The sequence below is a fragment of the Jaculus jaculus genome, chromosome 4 (assembly GCF_020740685.1).
Source record: "Jaculus jaculus isolate mJacJac1 chromosome 4, mJacJac1.mat.Y.cur, whole genome shotgun sequence".
NCBI classification, from domain to species: Eukaryota; Metazoa; Chordata; class Mammalia; order Rodentia; family Dipodidae; genus Jaculus; species Jaculus jaculus.
This window is the reverse complement of record NC_059105.1, coordinates 18652896-18672641: the sequence shown is the minus strand read 5'-3', so window position 1 is coordinate 18672641 and position 19746 is coordinate 18652896. Positions and strand designations below refer to the sequence as shown.

General features: G+C 40.8%; 1 protein-coding gene across 2 annotated transcripts in view; it reads right to left on the bottom strand.

Moving 5' to 3' along the window:
- Window positions 1-19746, bottom strand: part of Dis3l2 (DIS3 like 3'-5' exoribonuclease 2) — a 428102-nt gene that overhangs the window by 284807 nt on the left and 123549 nt on the right. For both annotated transcript variants that reach the window (XM_004662245.2, XM_045147855.1), the window contains exon 6: window positions 4437-4671. In XM_004662245.2, coding sequence (XP_004662302.1) covers window positions 4437-4671 — 235 coding nt within the window. The remainder of the gene's footprint in view (window positions 1-4436; window positions 4672-19746) is intronic.

Sequence of the window (19746 nt, the reverse complement as noted above, 5' to 3'; positions counted from 1 at the left end):
TATCTATCCAGTCTCAAAAATAGAGAAGCAAAAAATTTCCATTGTATGTTTCTATTACAAATAAATCTGGACAAGGCTTTACTTATTTTTAATCAGAATTTTTTATTTTATTTTATTTATTTATGAGAGAGAGAGAGAATGGGCACACCAGGGCCTCTAGCCACCACAAAACAACTCCAGACACATGCTCCACCATGTGCATCTGGCTTACATAGGTTCTCAGGAGTTAAACCTGGGTCCTTAGGCTGCACAAGCAAGTTCCTTAACCACTAAGCCATCTCTCCAGCCCTTAATCAGATTTTTAAAGATAGCACAAAATACTGTCCCAAAATTATAGTTGATGGAAAATTGCTACAAATTATTTAATATAATTTCTGAAACAAATATAGCAATCTTCTAATTGTGTTGTGTACAATAATCATCATCATGTATATAGTAAAGAGCTGGAAAAGAAGAAATTTACATCTTAGAATATCTGGAGAAGAGGTTCTTAGGGTTTCAGTAACTCCAAACAGGTTTGCTTTTCTCAGCCAGACAGAAAGAAGGAAAGAAAATGCTTGGAAGCCTAGACATAGAAAGGGCCTGCCTTGGATGGAGCTCAATCCTAAAACAGGAAAGAGGAGTCTTCTACCTCCCAGAAATAATTTGAGCACACCTATAAGCAGTAGTAACAGGTACATTCAAATCTCAAGAGAGATTAAATATTCCTTGTAGAGGCTGAGAGACAGGAGTGAAAGGTCATCAACTTCCCATATCAAGCCAAGGCTTTCTCATCAGGCACTAGCAGAGGCTTGTCTCTAGACAGGGAAACTGAAAAAGATCCGGAGAGACCCTGTTGGGAGAGAGGTCCGGAAATGTACTTTACATTATCGCTGGATTCAGAAGCCAAAACTAGTCTTATGATTCCCAGTGATGAAAGACACAGAGCTCTCCTGTCACTTGACCATGAGGATTTTGATCCTCTGGAGCTCTCTAACCAAGCAACCTTGGCTCAAACTACTTTTAATTTTATTTTTTTTTAATTTATTTGAAAGTGAAAGACAGAGAAAGAGGCAGAGAGAGAGGGAGAGGGGAGAGAAAGAGAGAATGGGCACGCCAGGGCCTCCAGCCACTGCAAACGAATTCCAGACGCATGTGCCCCTTTGTGCATAGGGCTAACATGGGTCCTGGGGAAATCAAGACTTACACTGGGGTCCTTAGGCTTCACATGCAAGCGCTTAGCTGCTAAGCCATCTCTCCAGCCCTCAAACAATTTTTAAAGCCACTGGGCAGTTACAACCAGTGAAATTTAACTGAGCTGCAATGACAAATTTTACCCCAGTGCTGGGGGTCAAAGCCAGGGTCTAGTGCATCCTAGGTAAGTGCTCCTATCACTGAGTGACATCCCCAGCCATTATAGTAGATTTCTACACCAACAAAAAAGTAAGTTCTTAGAAAGTAGCAAATCTCAGTCTCAAGAGGGACTAGATCATCAAGAGGGGCCCAGGTCTTTGGCTCACTTTCTCTCAAAGGCTGAGGATGAAGTATATATCCACGTTGTCTTCTTAGAAGAAACTAAGTGGTCCCAATACACACAGAGACCTTTTCTTATAACTAAGTGAAGAGCACTTTCTGCAAACAGCTAAGACTGTATTCTCACTTATCAGAGAAGTGATGCTTACTCTAAAGATGTGAAAAGTTTCCTGGCAAAGGGAAGACATCCTATGCACACAACACACAATACATAGTATTTATTGGGGGTAAGGAAATATGATATAAAAACAAAAAAAAACTTTGAAACACAAGCATGAAGCAGAATTAATGATACATTTGCAATGATAATACAAAGCAAAGAATTTTTCTAGAAGTCTAAGGAAAAGATTTTTAGTGTTCTGAAGGTTATGATTTGTTTCAATAACAAATTTCAAAACCTTAAATGGTACAAAAAGAACTAACATCCTAACTATAGCCAGATTTTATATTATCCTCAGCAAGAAAAGCTGTTTGAAATACCCTTTAAAATGCTGTGATTTTTTAAAAGAGCAAATTGTGATTTTTCTTAAATATCAAGAGGGCAAGAAATGAGAAACAGCTATGTGGTTTCACAAACTCTACTTAGAGGCTAGCAGGAAAGAGAAATCTCTACCCCATATTGAGGGACAAATTAAAGCTGTCTATTCGATCAGGAAGGGACTACTTCTAGGGAAGCAACGTAAACAGCACTGCACTAGGAAGAACATAAAGTAGGGAAAGACATACCCATTGTGGATTGCAAACTGCTCAATGATATTTTCTAGTAAGAGAGCCAGGGGAATTAGAACATGTCCACAGTGGGTCTGGCATCAGAGTTTCCCAACAGTCAAGGTCAACTGTTTGCATTATACCAGGTATCAATTGTGCAAGCACTTCTTCCTTTTGTCTACCAATATTTCTTTTCCTTGCATTTGTATCATGGTGTATCACACTTCGCCAACTTGGTTCCCAGGGAAAAGGTCTACTGAGATCTTCTGAACTACGAGATCTGGATTTCTTCTAAATATCTTTTTTTTTTTTGGTTTTCCAAGGTAGGGTCTCACTAGCTCAGGCTGACCTGGAATTCACTATGTAGTCTCTCTAGGTGGCCTTGAACTCACAGTGATCCTCCTACCTCTGCCTCCCTAGTGCTGGGATTAGAGGCATGCACTACCACACCCAGCCTAACACACTTTTTTTTTTTTAATGTGATCTTGCCAGTGACAAACTTGGCAATTCATGCTCCTGGTTACTACTTGTTCTTTTCGTTGGAAATACATAGCTCCTAGCATGGATGGACACTGCTTTGGATGATGCATATAAAAAGAGAGACAGTATTTCAACTATTGTAAAGAAAAAAAAACAAGGAATATCAGGAAAGCGAAATTTCAAGGAACAGCAGCATCCAAATGAAGACGACTGAGAGCTAAAGCATGAAAGCACCGTTCACCTAAGCAAGCTGCACAATGAGAGGAACACGGTGCTCTCCAGCAGTCCATGTACTGGTGAGGGGACAAGCAGCAATGACAGTGGATCTCAAGGCTGGAAATGTCAAGGCTGAAAGAATAACACAGAATGAGTAATACCTACTCAATTGCCTTTTACTATTTTCACAGGACCCATGAATTAAGTGTCATTCAGAGAAAGACTGGCTTTTTAAAAGACTTGGAACCAAAATATTTCCTACAGATAATCTGATTTCAAATTTTAGAGATCTGTGCCCACCACAAATGACAACACTCACACTAAAAGGACACATGCTCTCAGAGCATGCTCTCCAGCCAAGGTCACCAACTCATGAGCAATGGAGAAAGCAGTGCAGTCTTTCTGCAGTCCTTTCTGAAGTCACCTTTAGCCTTCTTCAGCATGCACTGACCTGTGCTTGCCAGATCTCATCACAGGTTGTCTGCTCAACATCCTCATTTGGTAATCTTCTGGCATTTCTTCTAGTCTTGCATGGGGAGTATGTCAGAACCCATCTAGAAAGCTCATTAATTATGTAATCAGCCTGGCCAGGTCAGTGTTGCTCAGTCTTCTCCATTTCCAAGTATACATAAAAATCAATCTGGCTGGAGACCTGCTTACAGACCTGGAAGTTGAAATACTCAACTTGTAAATACCCTTTGCTCTTAAGTCCCTAGACTGTGGTTAGGTGGACCCATGTGTTTGCAATTTCTTTTTTTCTGTATTCATAGGGCCCATGGATTAGGTGTCATTCACAGAAAGAAAGATTAGCTTTTTTAAAGGCTTGGCATTGAAATATTTCCTACAGATAATCTGCTTTTAAATTTCAGGGTGATCTATGCCCACCATGAATAACAAAAACACTTTTTAAAAAGAAATGAATTATCAGGGTGTGGTGGCTTACACCTATAATTCCAGAACCCTGGAGGCTGAGATAGTAGGACTGTCGTTGAGTTCAAGGCCAGCAACAACTACAGAGTGAGTTCCAGGTCAGCCTGGGCTAGAGCTAGATTCTGCCTCAAAAAAAAACAACACTGAATTAAAGCAAAACCGAAGGTAAAATAAAGTGCCTTTTCAAAAAGATTTAGGACTTGTTTGATTCTACCTCAATGATAAAGCATATGTCTAGTGTGTCCAAGGCCTTAGGTAGACAGGAATGAAGGGAGGGAGGGAGTACATCTGCCCATATTAACAATAGAGTGGAAATGGACATAGTGTAAGAACTTAAAAATTAACTATCAACACAATTCAAAGCCTATCACACAAATGGGAATAACAAACACTACCCACCCATACCAGTAGGCAGCACTAACACCCCTTTTCTTACACTCAGATGGCTAGAAGCCTGTCAGAGATCCTCTTCTAAAAGCTACCACAGGTCCAACATTGGGGCATACCAATCATGATGTGCATGGCTTATTCTGTTACAGAAATGGGCTCTGATCCGTAACAAAACTAAAAGGCAGAGGCCTAGGACTCACCTTTATCAGGAGCATGAAGTGACAACTTCTTAACACCATCCACAAGCATTTTCTCTGTGTTGCTATGTCTATCTTCGGAGTCACTGTCTTCAAACTGAGCCTCTATAATGACATCTGGACTGTCACTGCAGCTTTTCAGGGGCTGCTGTGGTAGGTGGTGACCAGAGAGCTCCTCGGGGAGATCAGATTCATAGGCAGTCTCTGTTTCTCTGTCATTGCTCTCTGGTTTAATTACCTGAAGAGAAGAGAAAAATTCTCCTAAATCTGAGGGAAATGATGGTGGATTTTTTTTCTTTTCTAAAGAAAAAAACTATGCATTTAGAAACTACATGCATGTGACATTGACATTGCATAGCTTGAAAAAAAATGCTTATTTTCCCAATGCACTTGACTACCCTATGGAGATAAGAAAACCAGCAATGCCAGCCTGGCATGCAATTCCTCAAGATACCTGAAATTAATGTCACATCCCCTTCTCATTATTCCTATCTACATTTTCTGCTCTCTCCCCAAAGGCCTTGAATACCAGAAACTACTAAGCTGATGCATAAAAGTTGATCAAATAGAGCCAGGCGTGGTGGTGTACACCTTTAATCCCAGCACTCGGAGGCAGAAGTAGGAGGATCGCACAGAGTTTGAGGCCACCCTGAGACTCCATAATGAATTCCAGGTCAGCCTGGGCTAGAGTGAGACCCTACCTCGAAAAATGACAACAAAAAAAAGTTGATCATATAGAAACAATTAGTATGTTAAGAAAGTATAAAAGAATCAACCAGGTATATCACTATATTCCCAAGTGATCCCACCAAGAATGGCTTGTCAGTAAGATGGTAGACTAGAAGCTGCTTCCATGTGAGCAAAGGGCAGAATAAGGAAAAACAGACTTGATTCAAGGACAGAAGGGATGAAGAGCTTCAGAAATTCACCAGAAAAGTGATAAGACACCTGAAAAGTGTACAGAAAAGGATGAGTAATGGCCCAAAACAAGTAAACCAAGCTAGACACATCTCTAAACAGGCAGCTCTGTACCAGGAGTAAGGGAAGCAGAAGCCTCATCCAAACAAAGTTTTCCTTATCTCTTGAATGGTATTGGAGATTGTACCCCCAAGAGTAGGTTGTTTATAAAAAGATTCCCAAATAAAAAAGAGAGAGATACCCAAAGCAACGAACACATGAAACTCAAGGAACATGATTCAGCAGGACACAACTCCTGTAAAGATCCACTCATATACTAAGCACAAATAGACTAGCTAGCATAATAAGCACTGAATGAAGATGTCAAAAGTTTACCAGTAAAAATAATCAATGACTTCCAGGAGGATACAAAGAGACAGATTCAATCAGGACCTGGAACAAGAAATCAGCAACAAGGATGAGAAATCATTAATGTGGATGGAAAAGTCAGCAACATGGGGTTAGGGGAAGTATAGTGAAGAAACTAAAGCTTTGAAAAAAATAAAAGTACTGGAAATGAACAACTCAATGAATTCTCCATCAGACTCCACTAAGCAGATGATCAGAGGTGGAGAACAAGAGCAACTAAATATATATCCAGTATCAATAAAGCAAAAACCAGGGATGGAAAGACAGCTTAGCAGTTAAGGCACTGGCCCAACAAAGCCAAAGGACCCCAGTTCAAGTTCCCCAAGGCCCATGTAAACCACATGCACAAACTGGAGTTTGTTTGCAATGGCTGAAGGTTGTGGCATGTCCATATTCTCTCAAATAAATAAATAAAACTAAAAAATCAGCAAGCATGACCACAGTGTCAAGAACTCTGACATACAATCAAGAGACCAAACCTAAGAATGCACATGATAAGAAAAATGAGCTGAGATTAAAAACCAAGTGATAGGGTTGAAGAGATGGTTTAGCAGTTAAGGTGCTTGCCTGCAAAGCGAAAGGATCCAGGTTCAATTCCCTAAGTCCCACATACCCATATACACAAGGTGGCGCATGCATCTGGAGTTTGCCTTAAGGCCCTGGCATGCCCATTCTTTCTCTCTCTATCTGCTTCTTTCTTTCTCTCTCTCAAATGAATAAAATTAAATTAAAAAGACTATATTTGAATGCAAATTTCTAAAAAAATGATATCACAAATAATATGTCATCGAAAAGACAAAATTAAATGTGAGTAAGAGTTCATAAAGTGGCCAGGTGTGGTGGCACACACCTTTAATCCCAGCACTCGAGAGGCAGAGGTAGGAGGATCGCTGTGAGTTCAAGGCCACCCTGAGACTACATAGTGAATTCCAGGTCAACCTGAGCTACAGTGAGACCTTACCTCAAAAAAACAAAACAAAACAAGAGTTCATAAAGTGTTTTCATAAATATATGAAGCCTTAATTATTTCATTTTAGACCTAAAGTCAATATAGAAAGCACACAAAATGGTAGACATCTATGGAGAAAAAAGAGACACTCAATGGAAAGGAACCCATATCTGGAACTAGGAACCAGGTCAGAATCCCATGGAGACAAAGATTATGCTCTCCAAAGTCAAGCTGCTACTACTCTGTGGCTAAAAGAGGGGCTACACCCAGCAAACTATCCCTGAATTAATAATGCTTACCAATTTACCCTGTGGTGACTTCATTCTCCATTGGAGAATATGTTTTTCTTTTTCAGAAGGTAGCAAGACCCATGGAGATAAACCACACTTCCCTTCTCACTCAAGGCCCAGGGGAAACCACAGAGGAAGTGAGGAAATGAGAAAGAATACTGCTTCCAGGGTAAGCCTGACACTCACCACCAGGTTGAAGGAGACAGAGATGTTGAGGATACTCAACACATAACAAAGCAGAGATCCAGAGGCTCCTAAGAGCTCATCACTGAAGTAGACTTTTAAAACACACCTACCAAGGCTCAGGGAAGTTTGCGGAAGAGAGGGAGGAAAAATTTTAAGAGCCAGAGGTGCCCAGAGGCACCGCCTCCCTCCAGTAACTGACTGCTGCTCCCACAATGCATAACACACAACCCCATGGGGAATGCCAGCAACCCCACTGAGGGGGCCCCCTGAAGAATGGGGGCAGGGAGGTGGGAAAACATGGTACCAACAGATGATGCATCCGTACAAAGTATGTTCTTAATTAAAAAAGAAAAAAAGAATCCAGATGCTGATCTATTCTATGCATTTGACAATGAGGGTCACATGATAGCACTTTCACATCTACAAGACAATATTAGAACCTATGTTCTGTTGAGCTACTGAATCTTACATATGGCCTTAAGCATAAATCTGCTCATCCACACTATCAAGACTCTGTAGGTTACAGATGCTACATTGTTACATCACTACACCTATATATAATTTAAAATACAAATTAAAACAACCATGTATATGCACAGATAAATATAAAACTATTTATAGTCCATTCCTTTCCTTCTTTCAAACAATTGCTGGAAGGCCCACTCCAGGCCATGCTGAGCATCACTGCAAAGCCTTCAATTCTAAAAGGGGTGATAGATGAAAAACAACTTACACATTCAAAACATCATCAGGGAGTACTTGTTTAGGTGCCAAGTATTATTCTAGATGCCAAAAATGCAAAAGGAAATACAGGAGTTTAACACTGATGAGTGCAGGCTTGACTATACAGAACATGGAAGAGCTGGTAAGAAAAGAGAATCACAGAGTAGGCTTGAGAGTACTTGCAATGCTTCATCCTTGAGAAGATGCTTCAAAAGAAGAACATTTGGGCTGGAGAGATAGTTTAGTGGTTAAGGCATTTGCCTGAGAAGCCTAAGGACCTAGGTTCAATTCCCCAGTACCCATGTAAGCCCAATGCACAAGGTGGCACATGCATCTGAAGTTCTTTTGCAGCAGCAAGGGGTCCTGGCACACCCATTTATTCATTCTCTCTCTCTCTCTAATAAATAAAAATAGTTTTAGGAAGGAAGAAAAAAAGGTAGGTAGGACGGAAATTTGAGCAGAAGCCTGGGTAATACACTGAGCATCTCAGTTCTTCCTGGTGATTATATGTGACTATGCTAAGATTCTACTGAGCTTAACCCAGAGCTTCCAAAATAAATATCCACTCTCAGCAACCAGATCTACAGTCTGGTTAGATAACATAAAGATCATGCTTAAGGAAAGATTTTTATCTGACACTTGGCAGAAGAGTTATTAAGTCCTTCCCCACACATTTTAATGCCACAATTTCCAGTCAATATAACCGTCCTCAAACAATTACTGCTTTATAATTCACTTTAAAAAAACAAAATAAAATAAGTACACAATCAGAATTACAACTCTATGGATATATCCTCAAAGGATTGTTTTAGAAAGTTGACTTTATGAAAATATAGAGGCAGAAAAACTTATACACAATGGTTTTTCTGTGCAAAATTAAGACTTTTACAATTTAATAAAACAGGGTTCTCACCAGATATTGTAGCCCACACCTATAATTCCAGCACTAAGGAGGCCAAGGCAGGGGGATCACCATGAGTTCAAGGCCATCCTGGGCTACAGAGAGAAATCTGGTCTCCAAACCAAATGCAGGGGATTCTCAATCTCTGTAAGTATTTAACAAAATTTCCTTTAAAGTAGTACTTTATGTCTAATTCTTGTCAATTCATTTGTTCTTTGTTGTTTCCATAAAAGCTTAGAAACAAGGCTCCTTTTTGTTAGCTTGAAAAGTGGAGAGTCAGTCATCTCCAAAAGATTCCCTCAGGCCCCTCCTTGCCAGAGCACATGTGAGTGAATACACAGTGAAGCACTACACTGACCTTCAGTAAGAAAACCAGCTTTCCTCTTTTCCCTAGGCTCTGTAGTAACTCCTCCCTTCACATTTATTCCAAACAGGTCATGTAAAAAAACCAAACAACAAAACAGAGATTCTGAGTTGGGTGTGGTGGCACACACCTATAATCATATCACTGGGAGGCTGAGGAACATCAGGAGATCAAGCCTGGGACACAGTAGTAGGTCTTCTAATCTCTTTGTAATAAAGACCTGGAGAAGGCACATGGCACCTATTATCTCCACATAGGTAAAATCTATCCAGTTCTTAAATTTAATTTTATTTATTTGCACGTGTGTGTCTATACATATGTGGGCATGCCAGGGTCTCATGCCACTGCAAACCAACTTCAGACTCAAGTGCCACTTTGCATCTGGCTTTATGTGGGTGCTGGGGAATTGAACGCCAGGAGAGCACACTTTGTAAGCAAGCACCTTTAACCACTGAGAAATCACCCAGCCCTCACAATATTTTTAAATAAAGGAAAATAAACAACATACTTAACAAGTTCCCTAGTTGCATTGCCCATGTCTTTACCCCAGGAAGTAAGGTAAGAACACACTGACAAGGCCAGTGTACATATAGTAAAGGACATACAGTTGAGGATAGTAAAGGAGTCCTTGCCCTTTAGGGAATCACTATGTACTGGAAGGAAAGAGATACATAAAAGAGAAAACACTGTAGCTCTTCAGGCAGGCTAAATTCCTTAAACTGGACAACCCACTCTCCTTGACAGCTAAGTTAGACCTCTATGTATCTGTTTAGAATATACACAATTTGGAAATGTGGGGGGGGGGGGGAACAAATTAGTTCATTCAATGGCCACTTTTCTTTTTGTTGTTGTTGTTTTTGTTTTTGTTTTTCGAGGTAGGGTCTTACTCTAGCCCAGGTGGACCTCGAATTCACTATGTAGTCTCAGGGTGGCCTCGAACTCATAGCAATCCTCCTACCTCTGCCTCCCAACGCTGGGATTAAAGGCATGTGCCACCACGCCCGGCTTCAATGGCCATTTTTTGAGCCAGTACTATGTACTAGAACTTCTGTTAGGGCCTCTATGATAAGAAAACCTGTGTTTTCACTTCAGTGTATGTAGAAGGAATGGAGGGGTGCAATGGGGAACTAGTCTGGCAAGCTGGGGCCCTGAAACCAGATTTGAATGTTAATACTGCTAGGATTTTTGGTCAGTTGATTTAATAGCTGTGGACAGGCTAGGTCTCTTTCGGCCCAGTAAAGTAGAATCTCTTCATATAGGCCCAAATCCTTGTGGTCTGTGGGGTGTAGGAGATGCTAGCTTTAACAGTCCAGAAGATTCCCTGGGTCAGTAGGCACCTCCTTCTTTTACTACTGTAGATGTCATCTTCTGTATTCCCAACAGACATGAGATTCCAAGGCTGTATTCTAATTCTTTAAAAAAAATTTTTTTTTTCATTTATTTGTGGAAAAAGAGAGACAGACGGACACCAAGGCCTCTTGCTGCTGCTAACGAACTCCAGAGACATATGACAAATTTGTGCATCTGGCTTTTCATGGATACTGGGGAATTCAACCCAGGCCTCATGCTTTGCAAACAAGTACCTTTAACTGCTGAGCCATCTTCCCAGCCCTGCATGTATTCTGTCTTGCACCCAGTACAGGCCTAACACTTAGTGGGCACTCACTCATCCAGCACTAGGTGAAGGAAACAGAGCACATCCCCTGTAAAGAAACCCCTGAGTTCTTGTGACAGGGACCCAGAATTGCCCTAGCTTGGATTTTCAATAATCCAGAATTTATTACATAACCTTCCCAGTTTTTCCCCATCCCTCTACCTGTCCCAGGCAAGAGTAATTTTTCCTTTATTAAAGACCCAAAGCAACTCATCTTCTTTGCCATTTTTAGCTTCTTCACTACATTAGTGTCATCTGTACACAGGCTTCACCTCATCTGGTCAGGCTATCTGCTCAATGATTATGTTTTATGCAACTTGGTATATTCTACAGCTATGTGCAGAATCAACCCAGGCACTCAATATTCAGTTAATACATGGATGAAAGCACAGGAGAATGAGAAAATACAAAAACTTAACAGGGCTTCTCTGGCCATATTAACAAAAATTATTCAGTTATTTGTCTCATTTCCCTCTCCTCTGATCTTGCACCTATCAACAGATGAAAATACATTATCCATCTGTTTGCCTTCTGTCCTTAGAAAACTTTTAGGAACAGAAATATATGAATTAGAGCCGGGAGTGGTGGTGCATGCCTTTAACCCCAGCACTCAGAAGGCACAGGTAGGTGGATCGCTGTGAGTTCAAGGCCATCCTGACACTACATAGTGAGCTCCTGGTCAGCCTGGAGTAGAGTGAGACCCTACCTCGAAAAGCCAAAAAAAGAAAAGAAAAAAAAAAGGAAATACATGAATTAGACACCAGTAGTCCAAATTTCTTGAGATCTATAAATACACTTTCTCCTGTGAGAATAACTGAAACTTTTTAAAGTACAATTCAGTGATTCTCATCTTTGAAGACTGGCAGATCCCAGAGACTTACATGAGAGGTGAAAATCCCTCTTCTAGAGAAAAATACACATTTACAAATAGATAGGAAATACTCCATATAAGAATGTGCACGTACAGAGAGTCTGGGAGCAAGCCTGGAATAAGGCATGCACTTGCAATCCCAGTATTTGTAGGCTGAGGAAGAAGGGTAATAAATTTGAGGTCAGCCTAGGCTACATAGTGAAACATTATCTCAAAAAATAAACTAGGTAGACTGGGGAGATAGCTCAATCAGTAAAGTGCTTGTCTTGCAAGCATGAGGACCTGAGTTCAATCCTTAGAATCCATTTAAAGTTGACAGGTGTGGTGGCACTTGTAATCCCAGCACTGGGAAGGTGGTGACAGGAGGACCCCAGGACTTGCTGGTCAGCTAGTCTGTCCTACTTAGTAAGTTCCAGGCCAATAAGAGATTCTGTCCCCAAGGTTGTTCTCTGGCCTCCATAAGCATGTGTGTGCATATGAGTGTGCACACACATGAACATAAAAACATACATTCATTAAGAAAAAACACTAACAAAGAAAGGGGATCTAGTGCCCAAGGATACCAGCTCAGGCAGATGTCTATTTTGGAGAGCTTCAAGCTTTCAGTGAAAAGTAGAATCTTCTTTAACTTAAGACTTTAAAATTCCTCTGAGAGAGTAGGGCGCTGACTACACTTACTATTTTGAGTACATGCTGTGACAGGGTTTATTTTTCCCTTGAAGACTTAGGCTAATCTTCACAGGACAAAACAGAAACAAATTAGGTGAGGAGTCAAGTCACTGGGCCACACAGACCTTATTATTTTGTTCTTTTGACTTTTTGGTTGTTTGTTTTTGAAGAAGGGTCTCCCTCTAGCTCAGGCTGACCTGGAACTCACTCTGTACCCCAGGGTGGCCTCAAACTCATAGTGATTCTCCTACTTTACCCTTCCCAATGCTAGGATTAAAGCCATGTGCCATCACACCCAGCTTTCCACAGTTTCTCATTTTCATTCTTGTTCTACAGATAGGGTAGGATGGGCATGAAAGAAACCCTGCTAACAAAAATAAACAGTGGAACTAGTTTGGTAGCAACTGGGGAGTACTAATTTTAAAAAAGTAATTTCTAAGTGTCAACTGTAGCTTCTAAGATGCCTCCAGAAACTATATGCTACAATACATACTTAAATTTCCTTGCTCTCCACTAAACATACACACACACACACACACACACACACAAAGAGGAAGAAACTTCTGTCAACTATACCCTGCAGTTAGTTTTACTATGAGTAGACACATATCATACTGCTTCCTTTTGGAAGACAGAACTGGGCAAGAGAGTTGTGCAACATTGTGCTGAGAAGAAAAGGCACTAATCCTTATGCTCTACAGATCAGACAACAGCCACCTGGCTTCTGTAGGAGGGTCCAGGGCAGGAAAGGAACAGATGAAAGTGAGAGGTGTCTGTGAGAAGCTCAACCCTGAAAGAAGGCCTAAGCCCAGAATCTTGAGTTCACAGACACAAGAGAGGAAGAGACACACCTTTGGGGAAGGAGATGAGGTGAAGCATGACTCCTGTACTTTCCAGGAACACATGCCTCTGTAAGCAGAAGAATGTAGCCTGTCTGTAGAAGCCTACATCAAAGACAAGAGCATAAGAAACAGAGACCCTACATAAGTGGAAAAGGCTAAAGAAGACGCACATCTGAAAAGTTGGCAGAATTTTAGAAAATGTGCTGGGAAATATGTTTGGAACATATGCAAAAAGCACTGCTGGCAGCAGAAAGAAGACAATGATAACTTTAGTTCCACTACAGTTACATCTGCCCTTTATCCTCAGATACCATAAAAGAAAGTTGAAAGGTAAGCACAGAAGTGCTTGTATTATAATATATGAAGACCTCCTACATAGCCAGTCAAGACAGAAACTCTACAGAACAGCAAGGGGTACTTTACAAAACAGAAATGTCTAGAAGCCAATGAAGATGGACAGGTGCCACATTAAACATCAGAAACTCAAGTTAAAACCTTAAGGATATGTCCTTGGACGGGCACTAGTCCTCACAAGAATGTACAGTAATGCAGCACTGATACAAATGGAACTGGCCCAGTTCTGCTTTGGTTAGGCCAGAACTAGGAACTGAAGAAGAAATAGATCTACTTAAATCCTAATCCACTGCTTTTCCCTGTCTCCCTCCAGGCAAACACAACAATTGGAAGTCCAAGTTGAGAAATAACATATAAACCATAGAAATAAATATATAAAATAAATAAAGATAAAAAGTGGAAATTGTCCTATAGAAATGGCAAGTAATTACGAAAATATACAATAAAAGTGAGAAAGGATTGGAGACACAGGCATGAATAGTCCTGAACATCAAGTTTACTGTCTGTCTGATCCCTAAAGTCCAAGAAGCGGGGAAGAACAAGCACAAACTCCAGAGCCGACACAAGTGAGTGTGAATCATGGCTCTGCCACTTCCCAGCTAAGCCACTTTGGGAACATTATTTAATTTCTTTGGCTCTTGGTTTATTATCCTTAAAATGGGGACAAAACTACCCAATATCATAAGACTGAGGACTGGGGCGATGACTCAGTGGTAAAAGGAACTTGCTTGCAAGACCTGCTGGCCCATGTCTAGTTCTCCAGTACCTACATAAAGCCAGATGGTGCACACCCTAACCCACACTCTTTCTCTCTCAAATAAATAAAAATATGAAAGAAATCATTACATATGAAAAGCTCCTGGAACAAAGTAAGAGTGGATAAAGCTTTACTAATAACAATGAACTCAACAGGAAGCCTTAAAGTCTTGAAGAAAACCTGAAGCAAGGAGAAGGGAAAGAAGGGTGAAAACAAATTACACAGTGTTAAATATAGATAACAGTGAGAAGTTAGGAACAGCTCAATATAAGAAGACAAATTTAGTCTTAAAATTCAGAAAGTCAAATTTAAACATATGTGTGTGTGTGTGTGCGTGTGTGTGTGTGTTTGATAATCATAACAATAATTATCTACACACAGATTTAAAAAAATAGGGCTGAAGAGATGTCTTAGTGGTTAAGGTACTTGCCTGCAAAGCCTAAGGACCCAGGTTTGATTCCCCAAGACCCACATAAGTGAGATGCACATGGTGGCACATGCATCTGGAGTTCATTTTTGTGCCCATTCATTCTCGCTCTCAGTCTCTCTCTCTCATAAATAAATATTTGTATATATGTATATATATATTTTTAAATAAAATAAACAGTCAGTCTGAGAGGCTCAGGACCAACTAGAAGCCAGCTAGAAATGTAGGTCTAGAGTCTGAAGGATCCAGACTTGCAGTTATCCACAACAGGATGTCAGTTAAGCAAAGGTATCCCAAGCTAAGCATCAACTGGAAAGACTCAAATAAAAAGATCAAATGTGCAGTGAGTTAGAGGAGTGAACAGAGTTTAATATGAGTATGTGAACCATGAACCATAATAAACACTAAAGTTTTTCATACAATTTGTCACAAAAAAAGCTTCCCTATGCTTTTTTAAAATGTTTATTTTTATTTATTTATTTGACAGAAAGAGGACAGAGAGAGAATGGGTGCACCAGGGTCTCTAGCCACTGCAAATGAACTCCAGATGCATGTGCCACCTTGTGCATGTGGCTAACATGGGTCCTAGGGAATTGAACCTGGGTCCTTAACCGCTAAGCCATCCCTCCCTATGCTTTTATACACATTAGCTGATCTGGCCCATATAGTGATCCTGGGTGATGCACGGGAGAGGGACTGTCACCATTTCATCATCTCACAAAAGAGGGTACAGGCTCACACATGTGACAACCCTAGGGCTACTAAATGTCAGAGCTGGAACATGCACATAGGACTAGGGTTCTAAATCCTGTGCTCATGAACTCCTTAGAGGAAACATCCCTCCCAAGCAGAAGACAAACAAATTTGGAGTGAACTTTGAGCATAGTCCCCACCATTTGCACCGCTGTGTGAAATGTCTCTGTACCTTTTTTGTCTGCTGGCAAATAATCACAATTCAACACTCAGCTCTTTAGTTAATACTCCTCTCCTAACCTCCCTCTTTGCAGAAGTGTTCTGTTGACTTTCTCTGGCCCACTGTTAGTCCTCAGTTATTCTTTCATTGTAACTTTCCTTGATCAGTGTTGAGATGAGGCTCTGTCCTGCCCTAAGTTACTCCATATATAACATATATATACTCCATATATAACATATAAAACAGGGTTTTTTCAGGCCACACCCTTCCCTCAGAGACTCAATTTTACAAGCAGAATTTGAACTCCTTCTGAGTGAAAATGCAAACACAGGATCACTCTATACTTTAGTGACACATAAACAACAGCACTGTTCAGTACCACCCACAAGGCACAGACTGGTAAATAACTCTTTCCTAAAAGTAAACAGAGTGTCACACTGTTGTAGTAAGCTCCTTGTTGCTGGCAGAAAGTACCCAAACAAAAGCAGCTGATGGGAGAAAGAGTTTATTTTGGCTTACAGACTCAAGGGGAAGCTCCATGATGGCAGGCAAAAAAAAAAAACACAAAAACATGGCCATGAACAGAGGCTGGACATCACCTCTGGCCAACATCAAGTGGACAACAGCAGCAGTGTGTCAAACCCTGGCAAGGGGAAGCTAGCTATAACACCTATAAACCCACCCCCCCACACACACACACAACAATACACTGCCTCCAGGAGGCTCCGATTCCTAAGTTTCTACCTGTGGGAGACCTAGCATTCAGAACACATAAGTTTATAGGGAAACTTGAATCAAACCACCAGATGCACTACAACCTTAACAAAGTAAACTGGGACTGTAGGAGCATATGGGCATACTAAAATTGTAATAGAAAAACCAGACCTGAAAACTTATCAGACATAGCACACTCTGGAAAGGATACTCCCTGACCTGAGCCTCATAAAGAAGAGGACATCTACCACTGTAATAGTGACCTGGGGCCCCACTAACCTGTCATTTAACCACCTAGTGTATGTATGTGTCAAGGGACTGTCAGGCAGAGAATTTCCCCACTGTGTCAGGCAGAGAATTTCCCCACTGTCCACAAGGGGCTTCAGCTAGATTCAGTTGCCACTGTTGAATGGCCTATTCTCATTGCAGACCCATAAGTTTGCATCTGATGTCTTTTCCTCTTGTCCAGTCCTCTAGACTTAATCTTCCTGTCCAGTTTCAGAAGCTAAGGCTGGGCTAAAGCAGTGTGTTGACTGCACCAGGGTTATTCATCTAACCTCCCGCTCCAGAGACCCTCTTCTACTCCTACACTTTTTATCCTGAGCCTCTCCAGCCTCCCTGAAACTGCTTGAACTTTGCTGAAGCTACGTCAAGCTCTGTGGCCATTCTCTAACCTACATAAGCATAAATAAACACACATAAGCATAAAGATATACTTACTTTGTGATGTATAATGTGTGGGCTCAGAACTAATATTAGTAAAGACTGGAATAAAAGAACTGTGAATGCCTCAGTCTGGCTAGTAAGAAAATTGGGACTACCTGGCAAATTGTTGCCAATAAAACTAGTAAACCTTCCAAATTTTTTCTTATCCCATTATTTCTGACATTGTGGAATGTGCCTATGTTTCTTTCTGACTCGGCCTGCTCATGACAGTCAGGCTATATTCTAGATACCCACTTGTCATTTCACTCTTCTACCAGAAATGATCTATGTCATAGTCCCTTGTGTACCTCCAGAGTTTCCACAGTAGTTGACACATAAAACATGCTCAGTAAATATTGGTTATCTTTTCCTCTGAAGAGAATAAGAATAGAATCAGCTGTTATAAAAAATAAAAAAGTACAAGAATGAAATAGCTACCATGTAGCAAGAGCCACAAAAATAAGATGATACACTATAACTACAATGTTCTCCATTAACACAATGAATCTGGAGACCAGGAAAGCAACAAACAGGTATTTTTATCAAAATTAAAGTATCTCCATATGAAGCAAGTATACATAAATATAAATTAATGCAACTGGAAGACACTGAAATATTTAAATTTTTAAAAAATAAAGCTAGGTCTTTAAATTTAAGGTATAATTCCAGTCTTCAACATAATCTAACTATAACCATTAACATCACTGTTCCCCAACTGGAAAGCAACTGTTTGGGTATGAACACTCACAACTGCCCAGGCAAGAAGAAAAAGCCTATTCTGACAGCAGGTAAGGAAGGGAACATCTGTGTCTGACAGAAGGTTGTAGGGACATTGTTCCTGATCCTTTTTCAGAGTTGTACTCAGAAATAGGAGAAACTATCTACACTGAGAAATAAATTAGATCAGCTACAAATAGCAAGTGAAACTCACCAGAATTAAGAGGAGGAACTGGTCACTTCAAAACTGTTTGGTGTATGTTAGGTTTTTCTTCCCTTCCTTTTAAAATTAATATGCTGTATTTCAAAACTGGGGAGCAAACAGAAAAAGTCCCTGTAACCAAAAAATTCAAACGGAATCCTAAACAAAAATATTGATAACATTCCCATTATCCTAGCTTACCCAAACTTCACATACAAAACATTTCACAATTTCGCTGTTTACTGATACAGGAAGAGTTCTGTTTTAAATCTTACAAAAGAGCAAATCTATGTTAGCATGGAAACGTCTGTTGGGGGCGGGGGGCCTGATTACATTCCCCTTCAGCAGAGGGCTCTGCTATCAACTTGGCATATATCTTTTCTAATAGATTTACGTATACCTCTATGTACAGTCACTTCTGCAGGAACCAGGGCTGTTGGGACAGTGTCAGTTAAAGGCTCTGTGACCGGGAGACAATACCCTCTAGCTCAATATCTGAGCTTCTGGCTCAACAATCATGCATGTCAGCAAGTCCAACTAGGAGTTGCTTTTGCTTTCTTGGCTCCTCTGATGGGCCTTAAGTGACAGTACTCAACTGCCACACATGTTTTAACAAACTTTCAAATCCCTTAATGGCACACTTGGGATAAAGTATAATACACTATTCAGGAAATACCTTGGAGCCAAGAAAAGCAATTGGTATTTCCACAGGGTATTCTAGACAATGCTTGCCAGTAAGTCTCTCACTATAAAATACAATTATGGACACTATCACCTTAAAGACATATTTACAAATGCTCTCAAAGGCACACATGTCACTGGGAACCTAGTTACTTTAGGTGGTTCATCACAAGAACCTAAAAGATCCAGTTAATAGAAATGTAACAAATATCCATTCTTCAGGTTGCTCAGACCCAACACCCTTAGGTTATCCTTACTCCATCCCTCAGTTGTTCTCCCTTCCCCATCCACAGCCTCATTACTCCCTGCACACTCCCCAAATCTCACCCATCACCTAACCTAGACAGCTCTAATATCATTGACACCATCCCAATTCAGTCTCATTATCTCACTTGGACATGAGCAACTGTCTCATAGGGGTCTCCCTGCTTCTACTCTTTCTAAGTCCAAAAGTACTAGATGGAAAGAAATCATCAAGATCAAAGCAGAAATAAAGAATTAGAAAATAGCTGGGCATGGTGGCACACACCTTTAATCCCAGCACTCAGGAGGCAGAGGTAGGAGGACTGTTGTAAATTCAAGGCCACCCTGAGACTACATAGTGAATTCCAAGTCATCCTGGGCTAGAGCAAGAGCCTACTCAAAAAATAAAGAATCTTGGGCTGGAGAGATGGCTTAGCGGTTAAGCGCTTGCCTGTGAAGCCTAAGGACCCCGGTTAGAGGCTCGGTTCCCCAGGTCTCACGTTAGCAAGATGCACAAGGAGGCGCACGCATCTGGAGTTCGTCTGCAGAGGCTGGAAGCCCTGGCACGTCCATTCTCTCTCTCTCCCTCTATCTGTCTTTCTCTCTGTGTCTGTCGCTCTCAAATTAATAAATTAATTAATTTTAAAAAAAATAAAGAATCTTAAAAATTGATGAAACTTGGGCTGGAGAGATGGCTTAGCGGTTAAGCGCTTGCCTGTGAAGCCTAAGGACCCAGGTTTGAGGCTCGGTTCCCCAGGTCCCACGTTAGCCAGATGCACAGGGGGGCGCACGCGTCTGGAGTTCGTTTGCAGAGGCTGGAAGCCC